This window comes from Chiloscyllium punctatum, chromosome 22, assembly GCF_047496795.1.
Source record: "Chiloscyllium punctatum isolate Juve2018m chromosome 22, sChiPun1.3, whole genome shotgun sequence".
Lineage (NCBI taxonomy): Eukaryota > Metazoa > Chordata > Chondrichthyes > Orectolobiformes > Hemiscylliidae > Chiloscyllium > Chiloscyllium punctatum.
Window position 1 is genome coordinate 41,279,111 of NC_092760.1, and position 23,333 is coordinate 41,302,443.

Consider the following 23,333-nt stretch of genomic DNA (forward strand, 5'->3'; position numbering starts at 1 on the left):
ACTTCCCCTTTACTGACAGGACTATGAAGGTTGTTTAATCTTCCAGTTTCTGAACAGTAGTCACTATGACAGTTTATTAATTACCTGGAAATTTCTGTCAATGAGCCAATTCGCCTCAAAGTCATCATCGTCCTCACCAAAAGGGTTAATCAGTTGCTCAGCCACCTATGAAGATTCAATCATGTTAATAGTGAGACTGGCCTTATTTTTCCTGCTTTCCCTTTTACATGTACTCAATATACAGGAAAGACTGGCCATATTTTCAATTCCTCTCCTGCTTGTCTGAAGATGTGGATTATTGATCTGCCAGAAATTCACAGCTGGAGTTTAATTCTTTCTACCAAAGTGCATGACCTCACACTTTTGGATACAACAAGGTTAATTTAAATAGGATCCCTTGCCTTGTGAATATCTTTCTCCCAGATCAAACTAAATTTATGTTTTAAAAGGAACCAATTTAATCAGGCCTTTTTAAATTAACACATAGAAAGTTTGTTAATTACTACACATGGGATAAAATACTGATGCAACACATCAGAATGATTTGTTTGAAAGTATAAGCTTTCGGAGCGTTACTCCTTCATCAGATGGCTAATGGGGCAGGATACATAGGATACAGAATTTATAAGTAAAAGATCAAAGTGTCATTACAACTGATTTGATGTAATACTCATCTTATTTCTAATCTGTGTGTGACATTAGTATTTCTTCCCATGTGGAGTAATTAACAAACTCCCTATATGTTAATTTTAAAAGGCTTGATTTGATTAAATTGGTTCCTTTTAAAACATAAATTTAGTTTGATCTGGGAGAAAGGTATTCACAAAGGAAAGGACCCTTTTAAAATTAACCTTGTTACATCCAACCCAGGGAATGGATGAATAAAGAAGTCAGAACTTAACAGTTTGGCATGTCTTGTCTGGAACCATAATGCACTGGGGAGCCTCACTGTGTGTCTGGTTATAAAAGTACCAATGAACTGAATACAAACCAGTGATTATGGAATCTTGTGGTTGCTGGAGTTCAGGCCCATTTACATGATCAGTTATTTTTATGCAATAATGTATTTTCACTCCTGATCAATATTTACAACTCAAGTCCGTTGGAGTAAATTAGAGGGGACATTTTTACACCATTATAAAGAAAGTTTGATTTAGTTTATTTCTTTCCTCATCTACTTTGCTATACAAGTACCTAGGGTACCTCAGCTATTCTTCATGTGTCAATCTGAAGAAATGTTATCAATAGGAAATCAAACATAATAAGGCATAAAAGTATTCTCATTTATTGGCCCGAGGCATGTACTTTCCAGCATGAATCACTATGGCAACCCTGGCTGAATTTTGTTTCTGCTCTTGTCTCTACTTCTATCCTTTGCACAGGAGTGTGGAGATGTTGTGTTATGACTGCTATTCTGGATGAGATTCCCTAATGTAGTACAGGTTGGATTCGGAACCTCAGGCTTACCTGTTTGACTCAGTCCAGCTCAGTGTGGTGCATTTATCAACCATTCATCTGAGGATTTGCTAACAGGGTTTCTGAGAAGGCCTCTCATTCTCTGACATCCACTAAATATTCACTCAAGATTACACACCTGTTAATTATTTCATATTGCATCCAGTTTGAGACATTACCTTAAGCCAACCAGCATAGAAGAAAAACTGCAACAAGGTGAAGACGGGGATGTAGAGGTCAAGCTCATGGCCTGCGTAACCCTGACTTGGATCGAGAAACTGCCGACCAATTAGGCAGGCCAGAAAGAAGCTGTAAACAGCAATAGTCACAACCTGGGATATAATAAACACAAATAGGAAGATGAATGCAATTTAGATCCATCATTACAGCTAGAATCAGAGCCTGTTGTCTTTTTTATTTTACAAATCAATCATGAAATTACTTCATGGAAGTTTTAATTTATGATTGTTTGTGAACAAGAATCATACACAGCTTTTCCAGCAACTAAGAATAGTCTAACAAATATATTGCTTTAACCAAGAGCAGAATCAATCTGCCCTATACATCTCCTTTGCTAATTTGGAGTTATCAGGTTTTGCTGTTGACACTATTAATAGTTATGATGATGTGCAGTCTACATTGCATGGAGAATTAATAAGCATTCAAATTTTTAATCATGTCGGTCTTAAATATATCAGTGAGTTGTAAAATCCTGTCCAGTTTGATTTAGAGCTACTCAGGTTAAACCTGCTTAAGTATCTAACTTTATTTTAAACTATTAAGATGCAGATGTAGATTTCCTAAAATCAAAACGACTACTTCATCTTTTGCATTACAGCTGTTTATCTTTCAAGGAAGGGTAAAGTGCTGTCAGGCTGACATTGTTTTTATTCATTCCTGAGATACAAGCTACTCTGGCCAAGCCAGCATTTATCATCAACTGCTCAAAGATTCAACCACATGGCTGTGGGTCTGGGGTCACATGTAGACTAGATTATGTAAGCTTGGCAAATTTTCTTCCCTAAAGGATATTGGTGGCCGGGAGGGATTTTAACAATAATTGATAGTGGTTACATGTAACCAACTTTTTAAAACAAACATTGACATCTGCTGTTAAGGGATTTGAACCTGTCTCTCCAGAACATAATCTACAGATATTACCATTACACCACAACTTACCTGTGCTTGTGCTGATATCAAATCGTAGCTACAAATCCTCAGAAGCAACAGCAGGAAGTATTTTTCCTTCTTGTTAGAATTATCAAAAGTGAGACAAAACAGTAAACCTGCCCAATCTGTCAGCCTCAGTTACACTCTTTATGTGTGGACTGGTGTATCTGCCCAAAGCAGCTCTAATTCACCCAAATCTGTGAATCTTACCTGTGTGTAAACAAGTGGGACACTGATCCAGTCGTAACTGTATAGCTTCTCACACTGGCTGCGCAAGTTATTCACCTCCTGTAGGAATAACACAGTTAGATGTACAGTGAACCTATCCCCACTTCTCAATTTCCAAAATAAGAACATTGCAACATGTATGGTTCCATTGCATTCTTCCTTCATCTGATGAGTAGTTACAAAGTGGTCCTTAGAATACGGATCATGCTGTTCCTTTTTGCAACGCCTGCTCACCCTGCGTCATCACATCCTTTTAGTTTGCTGTGAACGGAACTGAGATCTGATTTGATTTCGATGTTGCTCACTCTTTAAGATACAGAATTTCCCGATTTGATGTTAGGTAACCTACTCAATTTACTTGTTGTATCATAACTAGAGTTTACCTGTAGTTGGATTACACCACAATCAATCACTCCTTTTGTAACAAATCCCTCCTTCCATCTCTCCCTCACTGCAAACTGATGAAGTCCCTCTAAAATGTGCTGAGGTTCTGAAATCTGATTCCTATCAATGGCCACAGATGCAGGTTTGGGATAGAGTGTTGAAACTTCAGAATTTGACTTTTGAGCTTGGGAATCTGAGGTTCATGCAAAATAAAGCTGAGGTATAACATTTGGGCTAACAGTATGGCACCAAAGGCTTGTTCATGGCCACAAGCCCAAATTCCCTGAGGCATATGGCAGTACTCAACTGAAGAACACATTGAGAGGTCCAAAGGGAAGCATAAAAGCAACATCATCTTTGAATCATTGGGCAGGGAAAGGCGATCATTTTAACCTAACCAATTCGGCAAGAAACTGATGGCATCAAGTGTGTTTTTCACACCCCACCAGAAGTAATTGAAAATAAAATGTGGCAGGATTTTAAAACAGGCAGCTGACCTGATTGTGTTAAATTCCTGCTGAGCGTTAGGTTAAAATTCCATAGCTGCATTAATCAGAATGCGAGAGAGGCAGCCATCTCGGGAAAATGTTACAGAAAGTCGGAGTACTCATCAGATTTTTACTGATGTAGATAAGGATTTTTAATGCTTGTTTTGATCAAAAATTTAAGCTGGCTCAAATTCAAGAACAAACGTAGCTGAAAAGTGCAGGATGAACTCAGAAAAAACAAAGCCAGTTTTTATTTTGAACAACATTCAATTGCAAACAAACCAATGACAGAACTTATGAGGTACAATAAAGCTTCAATGGCAAATAGCAATGGTTAAAAATTCATAGGCCATCACATTACGGATGTAAAAGAATTGAGGTGCCATAATTATTTGTTTCAGGATCTAAGGTGGAAGTTAAAGCACTGTACCTCAAAGTTAGTAATCTCTGAATTACAGTATTGTATATTAGTGAGTTTAAGAGCAGTCAGTTAGGAAAGAATGACATGTGATTGGGAAATAGCACAAAATAGAGATCTGAAGATTCTTGAGGCTTCGGGGCCTGTTCTGGGGCAGAAAGACCTGTACATGGCACATGTGCAGAAATCAATCGGAACTTTGGATCTCTGTGGGAGATTGACTAGGATGGAGATTTAAATTTGGCAGGGGAGTACCAGGATGAAACATAATGGAGTAGATACAGGATGTTGAGAGATCTCAGAATGAGAAACATCAGTATAAAGAGGAGTTCAGAAATGGGAGGGAAGAGATTGGGGGAAATGAGGTTAGGCTATTGTGGGTTTGAGTGCATGTGAGTGAAAGAAATTGGTGAATTGCTGGGACAACTAGCCATATGGGATAGAGTGACAATTACAAAGACTTAACTTAAACAGGGCAAGAAAAGTGCAATGAATATTCCTGTGTATGAAGGAAAGATAGTAAAGGCAAAATGGAGGAGGCTAGTAGTACTTATCAAATACACTGTGACAAAAACAGCAAGGAAGGATGTATTTGAGGTTCAGAGAAGTAATCTATTTGGCTAGAATGATGGAACAATAGATGAGCAATTATACTATGGGGTATATGCTGTGAGACACTAAATTGTGGGAAGGAGATGATGGAGTAACTATGCAGACAAATTTGAGAAAGTTGCAATAACCTTGAAGCAACAATAATAGGGGCACAGCAATTATACTAGACTAGAAAGCTAAAGATATATAAAGCAAAGATGGGGACGAATTTCTATAAGGTAAACAGGAAAACATTCTTGACTAATATTTAACTAGGCCAATAAGGAAGGAAACAGTGCTGAATATAATTTTGGTGATTGAAGTGGCAAAGTTCCAATGGGACAGCACTTGGAAAACAAGGATCACAATATCATGCAATTTAAAGTAGTTATAATGAAGGACATGGAAAGATAAAATGGTATTATATTCACCTGGTGAAGGGCTAATTTCGGTTGGTTGAAAAGGGATTTGGCCCAGATTGAATAGAATTAAAAGTTGACAGGTAAAACATGAAATGGGAAATAGAAAGCCTTTAAAGAGAAGATGGTACAGGTTCAGAATGGATGCACGTTCCTACGGGGGATGAGAAAGGGAGGAAGAAATGGCATCCAAAATTGCAAACCCAAGGGTGAATAAAGCAATTGAGTTTAAACGTAAAAAGAAAACGGAGATTTAGAATAAATATTTAGAATTGCAAGTTCAGTTCTGAAAAAAAGGTCACTGGCCTCGAAACATTTTCTCAGCATGCTTTCTGCAGACACTGTTAGATCTGCTGAATTTCTCCAGCAATATTTGTTTATGTGAGTATTAGCAAACCAGTCAGTATGGGTTGGTCAGCCTAAGATTAGCCAGGGGAAAGGTTTGAGACACGTTAATCTTGGACAAGTTAATTTGGAGTGTGGGAGAATAGAATGCCAGTCACTTTCATGCTGTCAGTGGAGTGCCTTTTTACCAATTCTTCTGAACTGTTGTTAATCTAGGAACATAAGTATATAGGAACAAGAAAAGGCCATTCATCCCTTGTGTCTGTTCCACTATTCAATGAGATCAATGGCTAATCTATGGCCTAACTCCTTAGACCAGCCTTTGATCTATATTCCTCAATATTTTTGTTTAACAAAAATTTATCTTAGCTCAGATTTAAAATTAACAAGTTAATTCTATTTCTCTGCACGGATATTGTCTGCCTGCTGAGTTTTTTTCAGCTTTATCAGCTTTTATTATTAATGCAGTATTGTTGCTGGACCATTATTCTTTTTGATATGTATTAATGACCTGAGCTGAAGGTTTGTGGATGATGTAAAACTCAGAGGTAATAATAATAAATACTGACAAGGCTGTATAGTGACAGACTTTCATCGGCTGATGAAATGGCAGATGATATTTAATATAGAGAAGTGTGAAATGATCACATTTGGTAGGAAGTGTGAGGAGAAGTAATGTAATCTAAATGGTGCACTGAGAAGTTGTCAGAACAAAAATCCTTGAACGTAGCAAAAGTAAGTTGCAAAGGCCGTTCATGAATTTATAAACAGACACAAAACACAAAAACAAGGAAATTTTGGTCAATGTCACGAAAAACTGATTCGCCCACAGCTGGAGCAGTGCAGAATAATTTTCGCCACCACACCTTACAGTCAAGGCCTTGGAATGTGTGCTGAAGAGATTTCCTAGAACCTTATGTGTGCTCTAGCTGAAGGTGACCTTGGCTCATTGTCTGCTGTTGTTCACTCTCAACTGTTTTCTCGGCAGTTTTTTTTGGCAGTGGTAATTTTCCATTGCTTTCCACATCCAGGAGAAAAGAGGCAAGTTTGAAAAGTACATTAGCTGGATCAGGTATTAAACCGAAACTGTTGACTTTATTCTGAACCACAGTTAGTTATTCAGGCAACTGTGCTAACTAGTCCTATGCTGGAAGAACATCTGGAATCCAAGACTTCAGTACATATGGGGGCACTGGAGAAACTGGAGTTTGGTCTCCTAAGAGCAGAGCAAGTTAAGAGAAAACTTATAAAAGTACTCAAAGTCAGAGCAAATGAAGGTAAAGTCCTGTGGCAGTAGGGTTAGTAAGCAGAGTACACAGATTTGTAATAATTGCAAAAAGACCAAGAGATGTAGGAAAAAACACAGGCAGCAATGAACTGATCTGGACTGCATTGCCTGAAAGATTACTGGAAGCATATTCAACACTAACTTTACAACGGAATTGAATAAATATTTGAAATAATAAAAGGGCCAAGGGATCGTTAAGACAATGGGACTATTTGAGGACTTTTCAAAGAACTATCACGGACACAATACACTAAATGGCTCCCTTCCGTGTTGCATCATTCTAATAATTCAATGATAGTAGAAGTAATGTTATATAAATATTCATAAAAGCAAAATACTGCCAAGATATTTAAGCAGTAAAATAAATTCATTGTATTTGACTTGCGGTACGTGCCAAAAATGTTGTCAGAAAATCAATGTTTAATGTTGCACATTGCTGCCATCATGATGTGTAAATATTTCCAAAGTCTGAATGTCAGTTCAAAAGTCTACTTGAACTGTGCTCATAATTTAGTGTATCCAGCTTGTTAGAGTTGCTATAGCCCTGATTGATATTGTTCAACATGCATCCTAAGTAAGCAATGTGTGTTTAACTCTGAGACCTGATTTTTGGCAATAAAAGCATTAAGGAATATGTTCAAGTATTTTTTTCCCTGCTCAAAACTGATTAAACAAATGATAAAACAAAATCTATGAATTATTCCTGAAAACTGGTGGAAGCTGATTTTAAAGAAACCAACATATAAATGATGGGTAGATGGACAGACAGGTAAATAGATATGTTATGCAGAACCAGTAATGGTTGCGAATATTTCTTATTGGGTACGATTCAAACCTAAAGATTTGAGTTTGACTCAAAGGTTCGATTGTCATTTTTTTTTGCTACAGGATAGATCAGAGGGATAAGAATAAGGATTGCAGATATGGAATCATAGGCGACAATAATTCAGAGTTGGGTAAAAATTAAACTTCTGCATTATAAATTAGATTTATGATCTGTGATTTACATTTTAGAAATTTCTGTGTAACCCATTTAAGAGCAGATTAAAAAGAAAGCATGATGGCGACTCTAAGCATCTAAGAACTGCTTGCCCTTAGGAAAGAATGAGTTGGTCAATCTGGGCCATGTTTATGTACATCAGAGGAGCACTACAAAGTGCCTAGGGACATGTTACTTGAAATTCTTTGGCTGAATTTTCATTTCTTTGGCCTAAATCATCCACAATGGCAATTGTCGCCATTGCTAAGATCATGTACCCAAAGGTCGATCACTGAACAGTCCCCTGACTGAGAAAGTAGGCTCATAATTAAGGCCCGATGGTGCAAGTAGGAACCCAATGGCTATTTTGAGTTCAGAATAGGCAAAGTAAGTGTGTAATTTGTTAGGGTCAGAATGAGCAGCCTGAGCTGCCGGTGCTGGAGCTGGTGGGCTGCCCCACTTATTCAATCTGTTGTAACCTGACTGATTGCCTCAGTAGCTGCCAATAGTGAGGCCAGGACACCAAGATAATCTCTGTTCAGGGCAAGGTCTACTCCGTGATCTTCAGTGCACACTTGAGCCCATCCTCCAACCTAAGTGAGATGGTTACTTTTGTACTAATGTTATAGTAAGGTGTCTACACTCATGAGAAACTGGGTGAGATGCCAAAACTCATTTTCTCAATGAGTCTTTCAGCCGGTAGTGGAAAATATTGCTAATATTTCAGCTGGTATCCATCTGAGCCCATGTGTCTGTGATAAATTTCCTGTATAATTTCCCTTCACTTTAAGCGTTCACATTTTATCTATTACTCCCTTATTCCCACTCACTTCTCTGAAAGTTAAAAATAGCGGAGTTGTAAAAAAAATCATTCGGGATATGATTTCACCCAAGGAAGGTGCTGGCAGGTGTCAGATGTGTCCGAAGGAAGGGAAAAGGTTGCAACAGGGTGAAGATACTCACTCTGAAGATATGGGCCAGAGACACATAGTCACTGATTCGGTCTTCCTGCCTTGCTTTCACCGCAAGGTTGACGAACCACACACAGGGAACCCAGAATTTATTGTGAGGAGAATTCAGGCTCTCAAACTTCTTGTGCTCATCTGGAGTCATAAAACCTGGAAACACAAAGATGACAGACAAAGGACAAGGTGAGGAAATTGCTTTTTCATTTATTATATAGTTGGTGTACTCCATGTCTGGGATTTATGGGAAATATTCCATTATTTCTCATTTTGTTGGGGATGGAAATTAAACACTGGTGAGCTCAAAAGTGCAAAGCCTGGCAAACAATTCTATCCAGTTATACTTGCTCCTTTCCTGGAGGCATAAATTCAAGTTGAAGGCTGGCTGCCTTAAAGTGACTCATCAAGTGCTAATGTTAAATTTGGGAACCGAGGTGGTGAGTATCTTTAAAATACTTCACTACTGGGACACCACAAACAAAACTCACTCCTGTTCTCATTCAACACTAACAGAAACAATTGCAACATGGGTTGTTGAATGATTATGATTCGTGAAAATTTCAGTTGACCTGTCTCCTGTGTAACTCAGGGGTTCTAAGATCAACTATGTCCACAGCTGCTGCTCCAACGCAGACCAGAATAGGTCAGGGAATGAGCATGATACCCTGTGATCTGTATGGCTTAAAGCTCAGTTGGATAGAGACTTCTTCCTGTCTTTCTGTGGCAGTGTTTCCCTTTTTTCTAGTTTTACCCACCTCCTTTATCTTCCTGAGCTGACATTTCTGCAGCTGAGACAGCAGATGCTTGGCTGACTGCTGCTAAAGTCTCCTGGACTGAGGATACACAAAGGACTGATTCTCATCTGTACAATCTGTCTTGCTCCTATCTGATACTCCCTCATCAGCCATTCCAGCTCGCTGTGCTGATTTGCTTTTACCTTGTTTTTTTCTTTTCCAATCCTCTTCTGGTTTCTATTTTTGTGTCAGATATCTCCCCACTCACTTCGCATTTCCCTTCGCACTTCTACTTCCACCTGCTCAACCTCCAATCCCCACACATCCTCCACTCCCATCCTGATTCCCCAACCTCTTACTTATTTCTTCCCCTATTCCTCAGATGTATGTGGAGCTGTGCCTGGACTGGGGGCTCTGGCCCTGGGTTCTTCATGGTTAGCCACTGTAGTGTTTGCTCACCTGCTTCCATCATGTGCCTCATGGTTGGAAAGCGTTTGTAGACAGCGGTGCTGACTGAGCGGAAGGTGAGGATGGAGGCCAGGTTGGCATAGCGCATCAATGTTCTCCGCAGTATTCTGCCGTACTCATCCGTGCCTTGGACATGACAGGAAACAGTGCACATTAGGCGGTCCAACCATGGCATGCTCTGGTACTGGTTCCACCAGCGAGACACAACTAGACTCACATAGAAACCTAAGGAAAGATATATATCATCACAGTGAATAGCAAAGTAAAGTCTAGTGGTAGACTGGCTATCATCTGATATAAATCCTGTCTTGTAACATATTGCAGATAAAAATCTCGATTGGGAACAAGGACAAAGGGGAAATACTGGTTATACAGTCATATAGAGGGAGACAGCTCATAAGAAGGTTTGGAAAATTATCCCAAAGTGAAAAGATATAATGTTTCTGTCAAAACAAGGAGGACTGACCTGGGTTGGAATTTTCAAGCTGGTTTATATGGCTTGCTTTCCAATAGATTGGGAATGGAAATATTGAGCAACATTGGCAGGTCACAAACTATTTTCTTTTGTCTGCTTGTGGTATATAATGGATGTGAAAACAAAGCCCTCAGAAAGCTACAAACATACAAACTGCAAGACATTATTTTTTTACCAGCACTTAAAATCAGACAGTTGTCACATCATGATGTGGAAAGGTAGATGCGCAAAGCAATGTTACTCTGGAACTGACCAGCAATGTGAATAATTATTTATTCTAATACAGTTGAGCAGCAAATAGCCATTTGGGCTTTTCAATTTTTCAACGCACAATTTAAAATTATATTCAGAAAATGAGAGATCATGAATCTTATGAGTATCTTGACATCTGATAACATTCTCAAAGAAATAAAAGGAAATTGTGAATGCATTGAATAATTGGGACAGAAATTCATTAAAATCAAAATAGTAGTCAGGGATAAATTAATGCTACTAAAGTGTGACAAGTACTTAGGGTTTGATAGTTTCCAGCTCTGGGTTTTAAAAGAGGTAGGTAAGAACATTAAATGTGATCAAATTATGATCTTCCAAAGTTTCTTCAGTTTGAAAACATTTCTTCAGATTGGAAACCAGTTAACCCAACATCAGATGTCAGGAAATTGGTCGACCCTATAATTAAAGGACAGGGTGATGAAACACCCTAAAACTTCCAGGTGATCAGAGGGAGCTTGTACAAACTTGTAAAGGATTGATTTTTTTGAAGAGGTGACTGGAATGATGACAGAGAGATGTGAGTTTATGCTAGTTCATCTGGACTTCCAGCGAGCATTCGAGAAAGTTTCTCTTAAGAAACTAGCAAACTTGAAACCCAGGGAATTGAATGCAAAAAAATTGACACTCTACTGAATTAGTTCAATGGTGGGACAGACAGAATGGGAATAATAGGAAGACACTCTAATTGGCAGGATGTGACTACTGGTGTCCCTTAAGAATCTGTGTTGCAGCCTCAATCATCGACCATATGTATAACTGACTTAGATGAAGGGGCAGAAAGTGGGATATCCAAATTTTCAGATCTGTCAATTGTGCAGAGATTTTGCAGACGGTGGCATAAAATTGTCAAGTAATATTGATGGATTAACTGAATAGACAAAATTGTAGCAAATGAATCCCAAAGTCACCCACATTAAATCTAAAAGAGTCAGAACAGGTGATGTTCTAAATGCTGAAAAGCCGAATCAATGGAGGTTCAACACACATTTTGGGATTATGTTATTGTTTAGGTGCATTGATCAATAAAACGTCATGAGTAGGTAGAGAAAGTAATCAAAAGACTGATAGAATACTGACCTTGACATCTAGAGGTTTAGAATATGAGAGGGTAGAAATCATGCTTTATCTGTACACAGTCCTGATTAGATCACACCGGGAGTACTGTGACCCATTGTGGGCACCACACCTGAGGAAGGATACCTTGGACTTGGAGGGAGTACAGAATATATTTATCAGAATTATGTCTGGTTGCTAAATGTTAAATTTAAAGAAAGGTTACATAAACTAAGATTTTACATCCCCAATATTCAGAAGGTTAAGTGTGATTTGATGAAAGTCTTTAAGATTATAAGTGAAACAGATAGAATAATTAGAGAGAAACTGTTTCTGCTGGCTGTGGGACGTAGAATTTTTGGGGTATAGTCTCAACATTAGAGCCAGACTTTTCTGGAGTGAACTTAGGAAATACGTCAACACAAAATGGGTGATAAAAATTTGGAGTTCTCTTCCATAACTAGCAATTAATGTGAGATCTCTTGTTAATTTTAAACAGATTGCCAAAGTTTGTTATCCAAAGGTGTTTTCTTTTTGGGGTATGTTAATGGTGCTGGCTAGGTCAGTATTTATTGCCTTTTCCAAATTGCTCAGAAGAAGGCGGTGGTGAGCTGCATTCTTGAATCATTGTATGATAGTGTATGACAGGTAGGCGCTGTTAGGAAGAGAGTTCCAGGATTTTGACCCAGCAACAGAAGGAATGGTAATACAGTTCCAAATCAAGATGGTGTATAGCTTGGAGGGGAATTTGTGATGCTCATATGCATCTGCAGCCCTATCCTTCTATCTTGTAGAGGACGTGGATTTTGAAGAAAGAATTAAATGACACAGGCAAAGTGCAGCAGTTAAGTCACAGATCCACTGTGAGCTCCTTAAATGGTGGAACAGCTTTGAATGGCGAAATGGCTTACTCCTATTCCTATGTTCCTATCTCAGCATTATTTCTCTACCTCAAGAGATAACATATAATATTGAAACATAGGGAGTCCTTAAAATATTGCCATCTGTATCACCTGTCTGCTACCATCATTGATAAGGATCTCTAATCAAAATATATTTGCATAGTAAGATGAAACCTTTGCCTGTTCTGGGGACAAGATTTGCCATAAGACACAACTGGACCAGTGAGTTGGCCAGAAGCAGCTACAGGTGTTTTGTGGAGCTCAGTGTACCGCTCCAACTTCCTCTGATTCCAAGAGAGTCTATACTTCAGAAGGTTTAGGGATCTTTTTAGGGTGGCTGCTGGTTGGGCTTTTCAGGATATGGAAGCACAGACTGCAATAATGGCCAAAGAATTTACCCATAGTGCTCTGAGAAAGGTGTAGGAAACTTCTTTTTATCAAAAACAGGCCACCATTCACTTCAAATATTCCCAGAGTTGTCTAAGACAGATCCCAGCCAATTTTGCAGTAGTTCAAATGCCTGTGCAGATGGAGTGCGAGTCTCTGTTTTGCTAAATAGGTTATTGTTGGTGGCTTGCTGTAAGACCACACAATGTGTCTAATGATGTTGAATTGAGGTCCCCCACATGAAAAGTGTTATACTGAGAACATATTTAGGGCAAATGATCTGAATGCATACTCTGCCAAAAAATTTCATACCTTAATTTACAAGTGCAGGGAAGATCAAGAGAACAGGCTGATAACGAATGGAATTCTTACCGAGCACAAATGACATTGGGATTAGGTCAGCATAATTGTTACAGTTGATGGCCATTTTCTCGAAGAAACGTTTTTGGCTCTCTTCCAGCATAAACCTGCACATATTCCAGGAATAAGTTCAAAATAACAAAACTGCGAAGCAGAACTCACAACTTGCTCATTTTATATTGTATTTTAGTGAAACCAAATGATCAGCCAAAATATACAGTCTTGAACAAGTAGACTTGGAAAGAGTAGATATATCAGTTAGTACTGGCTACTTGCCGCCTAGCTTGGATTTTAAAGGTTGTCTAGAGAGACAGAGAGAGAGGAAAGACAGGAGGTAATGAATTCCAGTTTTCATATCATGCGAGGAAATCATAAACGGCTGAATTTTATGCTTTTTTGGATAAGTTCAAGTTGTGTTGGGTTTTTTGGAGTTTCTCGCTGCAAGGCCTACCAAACTTTCTCATCCTATTTTACTGAACTTAGCTCATCAATTATCTACCCCACTCCATGGTGTGTCTTACCACAAAAAAAAACTTTCCCAGTACAATTTGCCACCATGGATATCTGCCAAAAGATTGGCAGCCCTTGTGCCTGTTCTGTCTTTAAAACTCTGCAAAACATGCAGATGAGCACTAGCATTCCGATGCAGCCCCTGCACGACTAAGAATGTTTGTATAAGATGTCAGAGAAGTGGGGTGGTGGGGGGGGGGGGTGTGGACCTGTGATTCTCCAACAGAAACCTGGAGGTCCTACCAGTCTGGCTTGAGATCACCACCTAGGTCAGTGTCATCTCTAGGGTGTGAGGGAACAGCCCGTCATGCAGACAGAAGAGAGTCTGATACTATTGAAGTGAGGTGTAGTGTTAATAAAACATTTAGCAAGCATTAATGAGTGTAATTTGGCATCTCAGCCTTGCCAAACAAAACCTATGTCACTTGTGAAAAGAAGAAAAGGTGGAGCATGATGACCTTGAGGTCAAAATTGTTCTAGTTGAACTTGTGCACACATCTCATCATAGCCCATGTTGCTCACACCCTAATAAGATTCTAGTCATGGAATCTACAGGAGAGAATTATGTAACTTCTCACAAATGATTCTAGTGTTTACATTCCATAAGAGTTTTCAATTTCCTTCCTGCTCTCAAATCTCTCTGGCCCTGTGTTGCCTCTTAATTGAATTAGGCTCTCTCTGCATGCATCAATGTTATCCATCGTTTAGGAACAATGTGCTGAATGGCTTCCTCCTCCTTCATTCTGTCATTCTGCAATTTTTAACTTTTCTATGTGGCAGCAAGTTCCACATTTTCCTCACTCTTGTGCAAAGTAATTCCTCTGATAATAATGGTTGTCATTTATTTAGGCCCAGTTCATTTACATCTTAGTCTTTTTCATATCCTCAGCCTGCTTATTATTTCCTGACGGTTACACCTCCTCAATTCTGATTCGAAATATTTCTGCACTACTGACACTAAGCGGTGATGCGATGAGTCTTGATTTCCACTGTGTCAGCAGGAATGAACAAGAAGGAGATTAAAGTTTCATAGAGAATCATTTGGCACACAAACGATTGACTCATCTTATCAAGTCTGTGCTGGCTGTCTGTGGAGCAGTCTAATCTTTCCCTTTGTATCCTCCTAGCCATACAAATTCATTTCCATCAAATCAACTTTCTTTTGAAATCATTAATTGTTTCTGACTCAAGCATTCTAACAGGCATTGAGTTTTAAATCATTACCACTGACCATGTGAAAAAGCTCTATCAGAAATTACCACCTATTTCACTTACCCAAAATCTTAATTTTTTGACCTCACATTCTTGTATCATCAGCTAATGGGGGCAGATTTTCTTTGTCCGCCATTTTTAACCTGTCATTATTTTGTACATCTCCTGTGCAGCTTCAATCTAACCTTGTAGCTAAAATCCCTCAGCACTAGTCCTGCTTTGGTAAAACCCCTCTGCACCCTCTCAAAGATCGTCGCATCCTTCCAAAAGTACAGTGACCAGAAGTAGGTGCTGTATTCCAACTGCGACTCACTCGGGATTTGTAAAGATTCAGCAAAACATTGATTTTTATTTGTACTTAATACCTCTATATATAGAATCCAGGTTCCAATACAGAAAAAAAACAACACAGAAACTAGGAGCTGGAGTAAGAGCAGGATAGTTGGCCCTTTGAGGCTGCTCTGCCACTCAGTATGATCATGGGTAGAGTTATGGAGGTCTACAGCACAGAATAAAAGCCTTTTGGCACATTGAGTCTATACCAATGAAAACATCCACCTCATTATTCTAATTTCAATTTCCAGCACTCAGCCCATGGCCTTGAATGCTTCAGCCTTGCAAATGGATATTCAAGTATGTCCTCTGAGTGTTTCTGCCTTTTCCACCCTTTTGGACAGTGAGTTCCAGGTTCCCACCATCTTCTGGTCACATCATCTCACCTCACTGATGTGCAGTTGCCCATTCTCCCAAACCAAATGCTGACAGTTCAAGACATGGAAGTCAGAGTGGTATCCTGGTGACTCGAGCTCTCCTGGTTCTCCATCCTGGACACCAGGCAGTAACCTTTCAAGGTAAGCACCAGTTACCGTGACCATACCCATCACCCTCCAGGTCCCTATCGCCAAAGCATGGTGCCAATATCCTTCTGTATGTCATGTCCAGGGAAATTGAGAAGAACAACGTGGGGCAATAGCAGATTGCCGGCATTTGACTAGATGAATGGCTGGGCTTTCAGGATGCTGCCAGGTGCCAGGAATTCTTATGTTTCCACTAGTGGTATTTGGGAGAGAAAGGTGAGCAGGGCACTATAGGGGTGTGGTGCAATGGTAATGATGAGAGTTTGGGAAGTTATCGTGAGAAAATGTGTTCGAGCTCACTGAGATAAATCCCCACGAAAATTACCAAAAATGGGACTTTGGTAGTTTCTAGTAAAACAGAGGCCAATGTTTTTAATCCAAACTGACACTGCCCTTCCTATTCCATAAGCCTCAATTTTATTAATTAGACTTTTGATTAGTAATTTGTTCCTTTTTTCTAAAATCTATACAGACAACATTCACATATTCCCTTCATCAATCTTTCTGTTACTCCATTCAACTGGATTAGTCAAACATGGTCTGCCTTATGCAAATACCTGCTGGCTGTCCTTAATTAATTCAAGTTCCTCCAAGTGCCTGTTGATCCCCCCACCCCCACCCAATTACTGTTCCTAAAACCATCCAGATCAGGTGACATCCACCCTAAGTATATCCTGCAATTCCAGTACATTCTTCCAATCAATTTTTACCCAATCCATTACTTCTGCCATCTCTGATTCTAACGATATTCTATCATATCCCCTTCCCTAATCAATACTGACACTAAATATTCATTATGTATTCTAACCTTGTCTTGTACTTCTAAACATGTGATATAATGTTTGTCCGAAATAGCCCACCTTTTACTAACTGCTTACTATTTATGTGCTGATCAAAGATTTCTGGTACTGTGATGTAAAGGTGATGGTGCAACTGTTAAAAATGCTATCTTGGATGGGTAAGGTTTTATTTAATTGGCGTATATCAGTGACATAATAGAGACCAAAGCAAATCCAACCCCAGAAAGCCTTCAGATGTTCGCTTTGAGAAAGTAGTACATTTAATCAGTCATGATTTGTGTTTATGCATTGGCTGAATCAAGATTTCAGCCTGATTTCACAGGCCATCAATGTAGGGTTTGAATGATTGCCTTGTATGGACAAAATCGTTAACTGCTCCACCTCCACCCTCCTCTTAAAGTTCTTCAGGAATGTTTGTGGCAAAGCTTAAACTTGCATTTACAACATAGAAATAACTGTATTGTGTGTGTGTGTTAGAGAGAGAGAGAGATTGTGTGTGTGGGAGAGGGCCTGGTCATGGTTATGGTCCTCCACATGATGTGATAAACAATGGATGTGGCATTCTCCACTCATTAAACATTCTGCAATGTCATTTGTACAAGAGCAGAGAGGTGACTTGGACACTTGTCCTCCTCAACCAATACCAACAAAGCACATTTAAAAGGGTCATTCACTTCACTGCTATTTTGAGGCCTTGAAGGACAGTAACTGTGCTTGTAAGTAACTATTTGTCACGTGAAGCACTAAGACTGGTGGTAAGATGTCAGGAAAATGGATGTCTTTCTTTTTGTTTTGTCACTTCATTTTGTACCAGTGATTGAAGCAAACGGGAAGATGAGGAGAAAAGAAGAGGAACAAGTACCAAGAAAAGGGAGGGCAGAGGAAAATTGTGTAGAATGATCTACACAAACTACAGAATATCATTGACATGATCTGCCATCACTGTACCCCACACTCTCTAACCCAGTTCTTCTTTTTAGTGAGAGACTGTTCTTACCTGTAAATGCTGCTGAGAGTGAGATAAAGCAGCATAAAGATGAGGAACTCTTTGTACAGTAGTTTGTATATGCTCCCCTTCCATTGTAGCAGCAACTTGGAAAAGCCGCACAGACGGGCATTAGCCACGCGGCTTGTGTAGGTTACGGTCATAGCACAGCCTAGAAGGAGAAACATGACTTCAAATGTTGTAGCACACTTTTCAACATTTTCTTTGTCACCACTTTTTCTCGCCTTTTAATCAATGGACTGACGAGTGGCAGATGGAGTTTAATTTGGATAAATATGAGGTATTGCATTTTGAAAAAGCAAATAAGGGCACGGATTATATAATTAAAAGTAGGGCCTTTGGTGATGAAGTAGAACCCAAGAGACACCTCGGATTTCAGATACATAATTCTTTGAAATTTGCGTCACAGGTAGACAGGTTAGTTAAGGAGGCATTTAGCATGCTTGCCTTCATTGCTCAGATTTTTGAGTAGAGGAGTTGGGACATCATGCTGAGGTTGTACAGGACATTGGTGAGGCCTCTTCTGGAATACTGCATACAGTTCTAGTTGCCCTGTTATAGGAAGGATATCATTTTGCTGGAGAGATTCAGAAAAGATTTACCAGGATGTTGTCAGGAATGTAAGGTTTGACTGATAAGGAGAGGTTACAAAAGATAGGACTTCTTTCACTAGAGCGTAAAAGGTTGAGGGGTGTCCTTTTAGAAGTTTATAAAATCATGAGGGATATAGATAAAGTGAATGACACCCTAGGTATTTTCCCTGGGATTGGGGATTTTAAGACAGAGGGCATACTTTTTTAAGGTGAGAGGAGCAAGGATTAACAAAGAGATGAGGGGCAATTTGTTCACACAGAGAGTTGTTTGTTTGTAGAATGAACTTCTAGAGGAAGTGGTGGATGCAGGTACAATGTTTAAAAGATATTTGGATAAGTATACTAATAAGGAATGTTTGGAGAGATATGGGCCAAGTACAGGCAGGTAGAGTCATAGAGAGTCAAGGAGATGTACAGCATGGAAACAGACCCTTCGGTCCAACTTGTCCATGCCAACCAGATATCCTAACCAAATCTAGTCCCATTCGCCAGCACTTGCCCCATATCCTTCTAAACCCATCCTATTCATACATCATCCAGATGCCTTTTAAATGCTGTAATTATACCAGCCTCCACCACTTCCTCTGACAGCTCATTCCATACACTCACCACCCTCTGTGTGAAAAAGTTGCCCTTTAGGTCCCTTTTACATCTTACGTTCTCACCATAAACCTATGCCCTCTACTTCTGGACTCCACGACCCCAGGGAAAAGACCTTGTCCATTTACACTATTCATGTCCCACATGATTTTATATACCTCTATAAGGTCACCTCTCAGCCTCCAATGCTTAGGGAAGACAACCCCAGCCTATAGCTCAAATCCTCCAACCCTGGCAACATCCTCGTAAAGCTTTTCTGAACCCTTTCAAGTTTCACAACATCCTTCTGATAGGAAGAAGACAAGAATTGCACACAATATTCCAATAGTGGCCTAACCTGTACAGCCACAACATGATCTCCTAACTCCTATACTCAATGCACTGACCAATAAAGGATAACATACCAATAGCCTCCTTCACTATCCTATCTACCCTGCGACTCTAGGTTCAAGGAACTATGAACCTGCACTCCAAGGTCTCTTTGTTCAGCAACACGCCCCAGGACCATGTCATTGAGTGCATACATCCTGCTCTGATTTGCTTTTCCAAAATGCAGCACCTCGCATTTATCTAAATTAAACTCCATCTGCCAATCCCCTGCCCATTGGCCTATCTGTTCAAGATCCCGTTGTACTCTAAGGTAACCTTCTTCACTGTCCACTACACCCAATTTTAGTGTCATCTGTGTACTTACTAACTATACCTCTTATGTTCACATCCAAATCATTTATATAAATGACAACAAGTAGTGGACCCAGCACCGATCCTTGCGGCACACCACTGGTCAGAGGCCTCCAGTTTGAAAAGTAACCCTCCACCACCACCCTCTGTCTTCTACCTTCGAGCCAGTTCTCTGCCCAAGTGGCTAGTTCTCCCTGTATTCCATGAGGTCTAACCTTGCTAACCAGTCTCCCATGAGGAACCTTGTTGAAAGCCTTACTGAAGTCCATATAGATCACGTCCACCACTCTGCCCTAATCAATCCTTTGTTCCCTCTTCAAAAAACTCAATCAAGTTTGGTAAGACTAGTTTAGTTTGGGGATAATTGTCACAATGGATTAGATGGATCAAAGGGTCTGTTTCCATGCTGTATGACTCTATGACACTATGGTCTGAAGCTATTGATTCATTTTGGGATGCATTTGGCCATGATTAAGAATTGACTGCATCATTTTTTGTAAGTACAATTCAGCCATGAGGCGTGCCTAATTAACACTAATTCAGCAGAAGGTATTGACCAGTGCACCTATGAGCACCCAATCTGATATCAGCTAACTCTAAACTGACTGAGCATTCAGCCTGGCATGTTTTAAAATTACAATATTTACCATCCACATTAGTGACAAGCGTGGAGAAACAATAACTTTGAGAGATTAAACCAAAGCCCTATCTAACCTGTGGACTGTTAAACAACTCAGTTTCTTGTGGCAGAGCCTGAGAGATCTCAGTGTCACTGGGCATCAGTCATCCTCAAACTGATACTTAAAGTCCGTATATTGCTGTTGGAAGGACCTGCAGTGCCGAAGCTGGCTGCCACTGTTTCTACATTAAAACACTGATTACACTTCACACAATGTTTCTTGGGCTATGACGTTCTTCAGGATATCTTGAGTTCATAAAGGCCTGCTATGAATGAAAGTTTTCTTTTCAACATGAATGTATGTTTCTATGGATAGATGGATTTAGATTGTGGATAGTGGAGCTCTGGTAGCTGAGTTTGAAAAGTGTCATGTATGTGTTTGAATTCTAGGGGAATATTAAATTTTAGTATTACCTAAGCAATTATAAAATTATTTGGTATGGTAAAAGTATCAAGTGCAATTCTGTGACAAATCTGAACATCATATAGTAACAGACAGATTGTAAGTAGCATGAGGAATATCAAACTGTAACACATCAGAAATGTAACAGTATAAGACGAATAGAATAAGAGTATATCAATAGTGATAGTAAATGAAGTCAGGTTGTAACATAATAAGTCTATAAGAATGTAACACAGTGTTACATGGGTACATATTTAGACAAGTTTGAAACAGATTCTGATCCACATGATCCTTGAATGTTTTGTTTGGGAATTAATTTTTGCCTTTTTTGGGATAATTTGCTTCTTGTAAAGTGGTTCTTCTCTCTTCTGGCTTGGATTTCTGAAAGCAGAATTACTATTCCAGCTGACACAAATCATTGACAGTTCAAAACTGAGATAAACCATTGCAATTTTAGGATAAACAACAGATATAGAACACCTTTCTTTAGATATACTGTACTTAGTCAGATTTGCTATCTGGACAGACCATGAGCGAAGATGCTGCTAATATTAATTAGTTTTAACACAATTAGATGTCACTTTACAAGTGGTACTTACTGTAGGTTAGGGCTATGGGCTCTCCGTTTTCTTTCTGTTCATGTTCTGACTGTCGGAAGGTTCCAGAAGGCTCATTTTTTTGTGTGTGCGCGTAGTAATATGGCAAAAGAAAAGTGCGTGGAATTTGAAAACCCTTTCAAGTAGTGGTGGTCACTTGATCAGCTAATCTGCAGATTTACAGCACTGCTTTGTTTATGTATTAATCTCTTGCTCTAACATTCTGTTAGGTTTTTACTGCTATTTCACAACATTCGGTGGTTAAGTGTATAAACTGTAAAAGACCAAACTGATATTTGACCGTTAAGGTATAAGACCTTAAAAACATAATTCTTTGCATATTTTGCACTATTAAAATCCAAAATATCTAACCTTTAGCTCTATTTGTCATGACAGTTTTGCAGCCTCTCCCCTACCTTTGATGCCCCAATTCCCATTAAAAACATTCCCTTCCCTTATACCTAGTATGGACACAATTTTCACTCCCTTAAGCCCATCAGCACAGACTTAAGTGGAAGATAATAGCAACAAATGGCTTATCCATTTGCTGCTAGGTCTCGCTTCTGCTCCTTCCCTCCTTATCATGAACCAACTGAGCTAAACTTCCTGGAAAGCTCCCCTGTCATAGCCCCAAACACACGTTGTTCTTTACTTTTTTTCAAATCGCCCCTTGTTTTGCCTTTGGATCATTGTGTCATTCTGAGAAAGAAGGACGGTATTTTCTCTTTTCTCTCTTAAGAGCAATCCAGTTAGTCCCACTGGGTAGGATTCCAACCCAGTCCAACAGTTCATTAAGAGGCAGGTTCAGTATTCATCACTTTCTCAGACTATTTTTCCAAACAAAAATATGATTTTTCTTTCATATGATTTGTCATGCTGTATTTTAAACATGGAGCTGGGCAGATGGAATAAACTCTCATACATCGAAGAAACCAACTGCACACATCAGCTGTTATTGTATCCATGGAGATTAGAAATCTTAGCTTGGATTATTTCTTTAAGCAGATCTTTGTTTGGCAGTTCAAAAATTGCTAATAACTTTATTTGTTATTACTCAGAGAGCAAAGGAAGACATTGGACATACACAGCAGGCTACTCAGCATGTTAAAGGGAAAATAAAAAGGGTTAGCAGTTTGGGCTTTGCCTTTGACAGAACTGCAATTTAATAATGTTAGCCCAATATTTTAGATGTTGACAGACATGCTGTATATATGCAGCATTTTCAGTATTATAGCTTCTTCACAAAAACATGTTGATAAAAACCACTTGAACTCCCTTGACCCTACACCCAAGTTATACGCCTGACACCCTAATGTTGTTCTTCCTTTTAGGTTTTGTCCCTCTCTCTATTAAATCTGCCACCATTATGCCTCTCATTTAGAGAGAGAGAGAGAGATTCACTTCTCATTTCTAATCTGTGTATAGGTGTGCTGCATTATTAGTTCATCTTGTGTTTTGTAAATAATAAATTCTTTTGTTAACTCAAGAAGGTCTATTAAATTGGCTCCTTTTAGAATGAATTCAGTTGGTCAGATGGAGAGTATCCACTAAGGAGGTGATCCTTTGTAATTTAAGTAGTGACTAATGAGAAAGTTGCTGAATAAAGAATGGGTGTCACTTCATCCATCCTCACCTGGGAACATGACAATTTGGGATACTCTGTCTGGAACTTGGAGAATCTTATCCGAGGCCTAGTTGTTAACAGAGCTGGATGAGCTTAAATTTATTTCAACCAAATATTGGGAGGACTGAAGCCATTGAACACAATCTGAGAGGAGCCTAAATATAGTGGATGATGACAATAAATCAGGGAGAATTACCTGAGATATCCAGTGAGGTCTTTCTTGATGTCACAAGTAACTAGTTGTATTTTCCAACAGCGTTGTGAATTGTCTATTATGGCTTGTTGTCAGCTTCATTAACGACAGATCTCACCTCATTAACATACAGCTTCCCATCCTACCACCTGCCTTGAGGAAACTAGATGCCACAAATTCCCAATTTGAAAGTGGGG

General features: G+C 39.2%; 1 protein-coding gene across 2 annotated transcripts in view; it reads right to left on the reverse strand.

Annotated features, from left to right (window-relative positions):
* Positions 1 to 21,715, reverse strand: part of LOC140493566 (bestrophin-4-like) — a 44,447-nt gene extending 22,732 nt beyond the window's left edge. The window contains exons 1-8 of one of the 2 annotated variants that reach the window (XM_072592131.1): positions 21,323 to 21,715; positions 17,759 to 17,918; positions 13,395 to 13,489; positions 9,924 to 10,157; positions 8,729 to 8,883; positions 2,836 to 2,913; positions 1,635 to 1,787; positions 85 to 165 (exon numbers count right to left, since the gene is read on the reverse strand). In XM_072592131.1, the coding sequence (XP_072448232.1) occupies positions 85 to 165; positions 1,635 to 1,787; positions 2,836 to 2,913; positions 8,729 to 8,883; positions 9,924 to 10,157; positions 13,395 to 13,489; positions 17,759 to 17,910 (948 nt within the window). In that variant the 5' untranslated portion in view covers positions 17,911 to 17,918; positions 21,323 to 21,715. Of the gene's footprint in view, positions 1 to 84; positions 166 to 1,634; positions 1,788 to 2,835; positions 2,914 to 8,728; positions 8,884 to 9,923; positions 10,158 to 10,398; positions 10,486 to 13,394; positions 13,490 to 17,758; positions 17,919 to 21,322 lie in introns of those variants that run through there. The other variant, XM_072592132.1, reaches the window with a different exon arrangement.
* Positions 21,716 to 23,333: the final 1,618 nt, after the last annotated feature.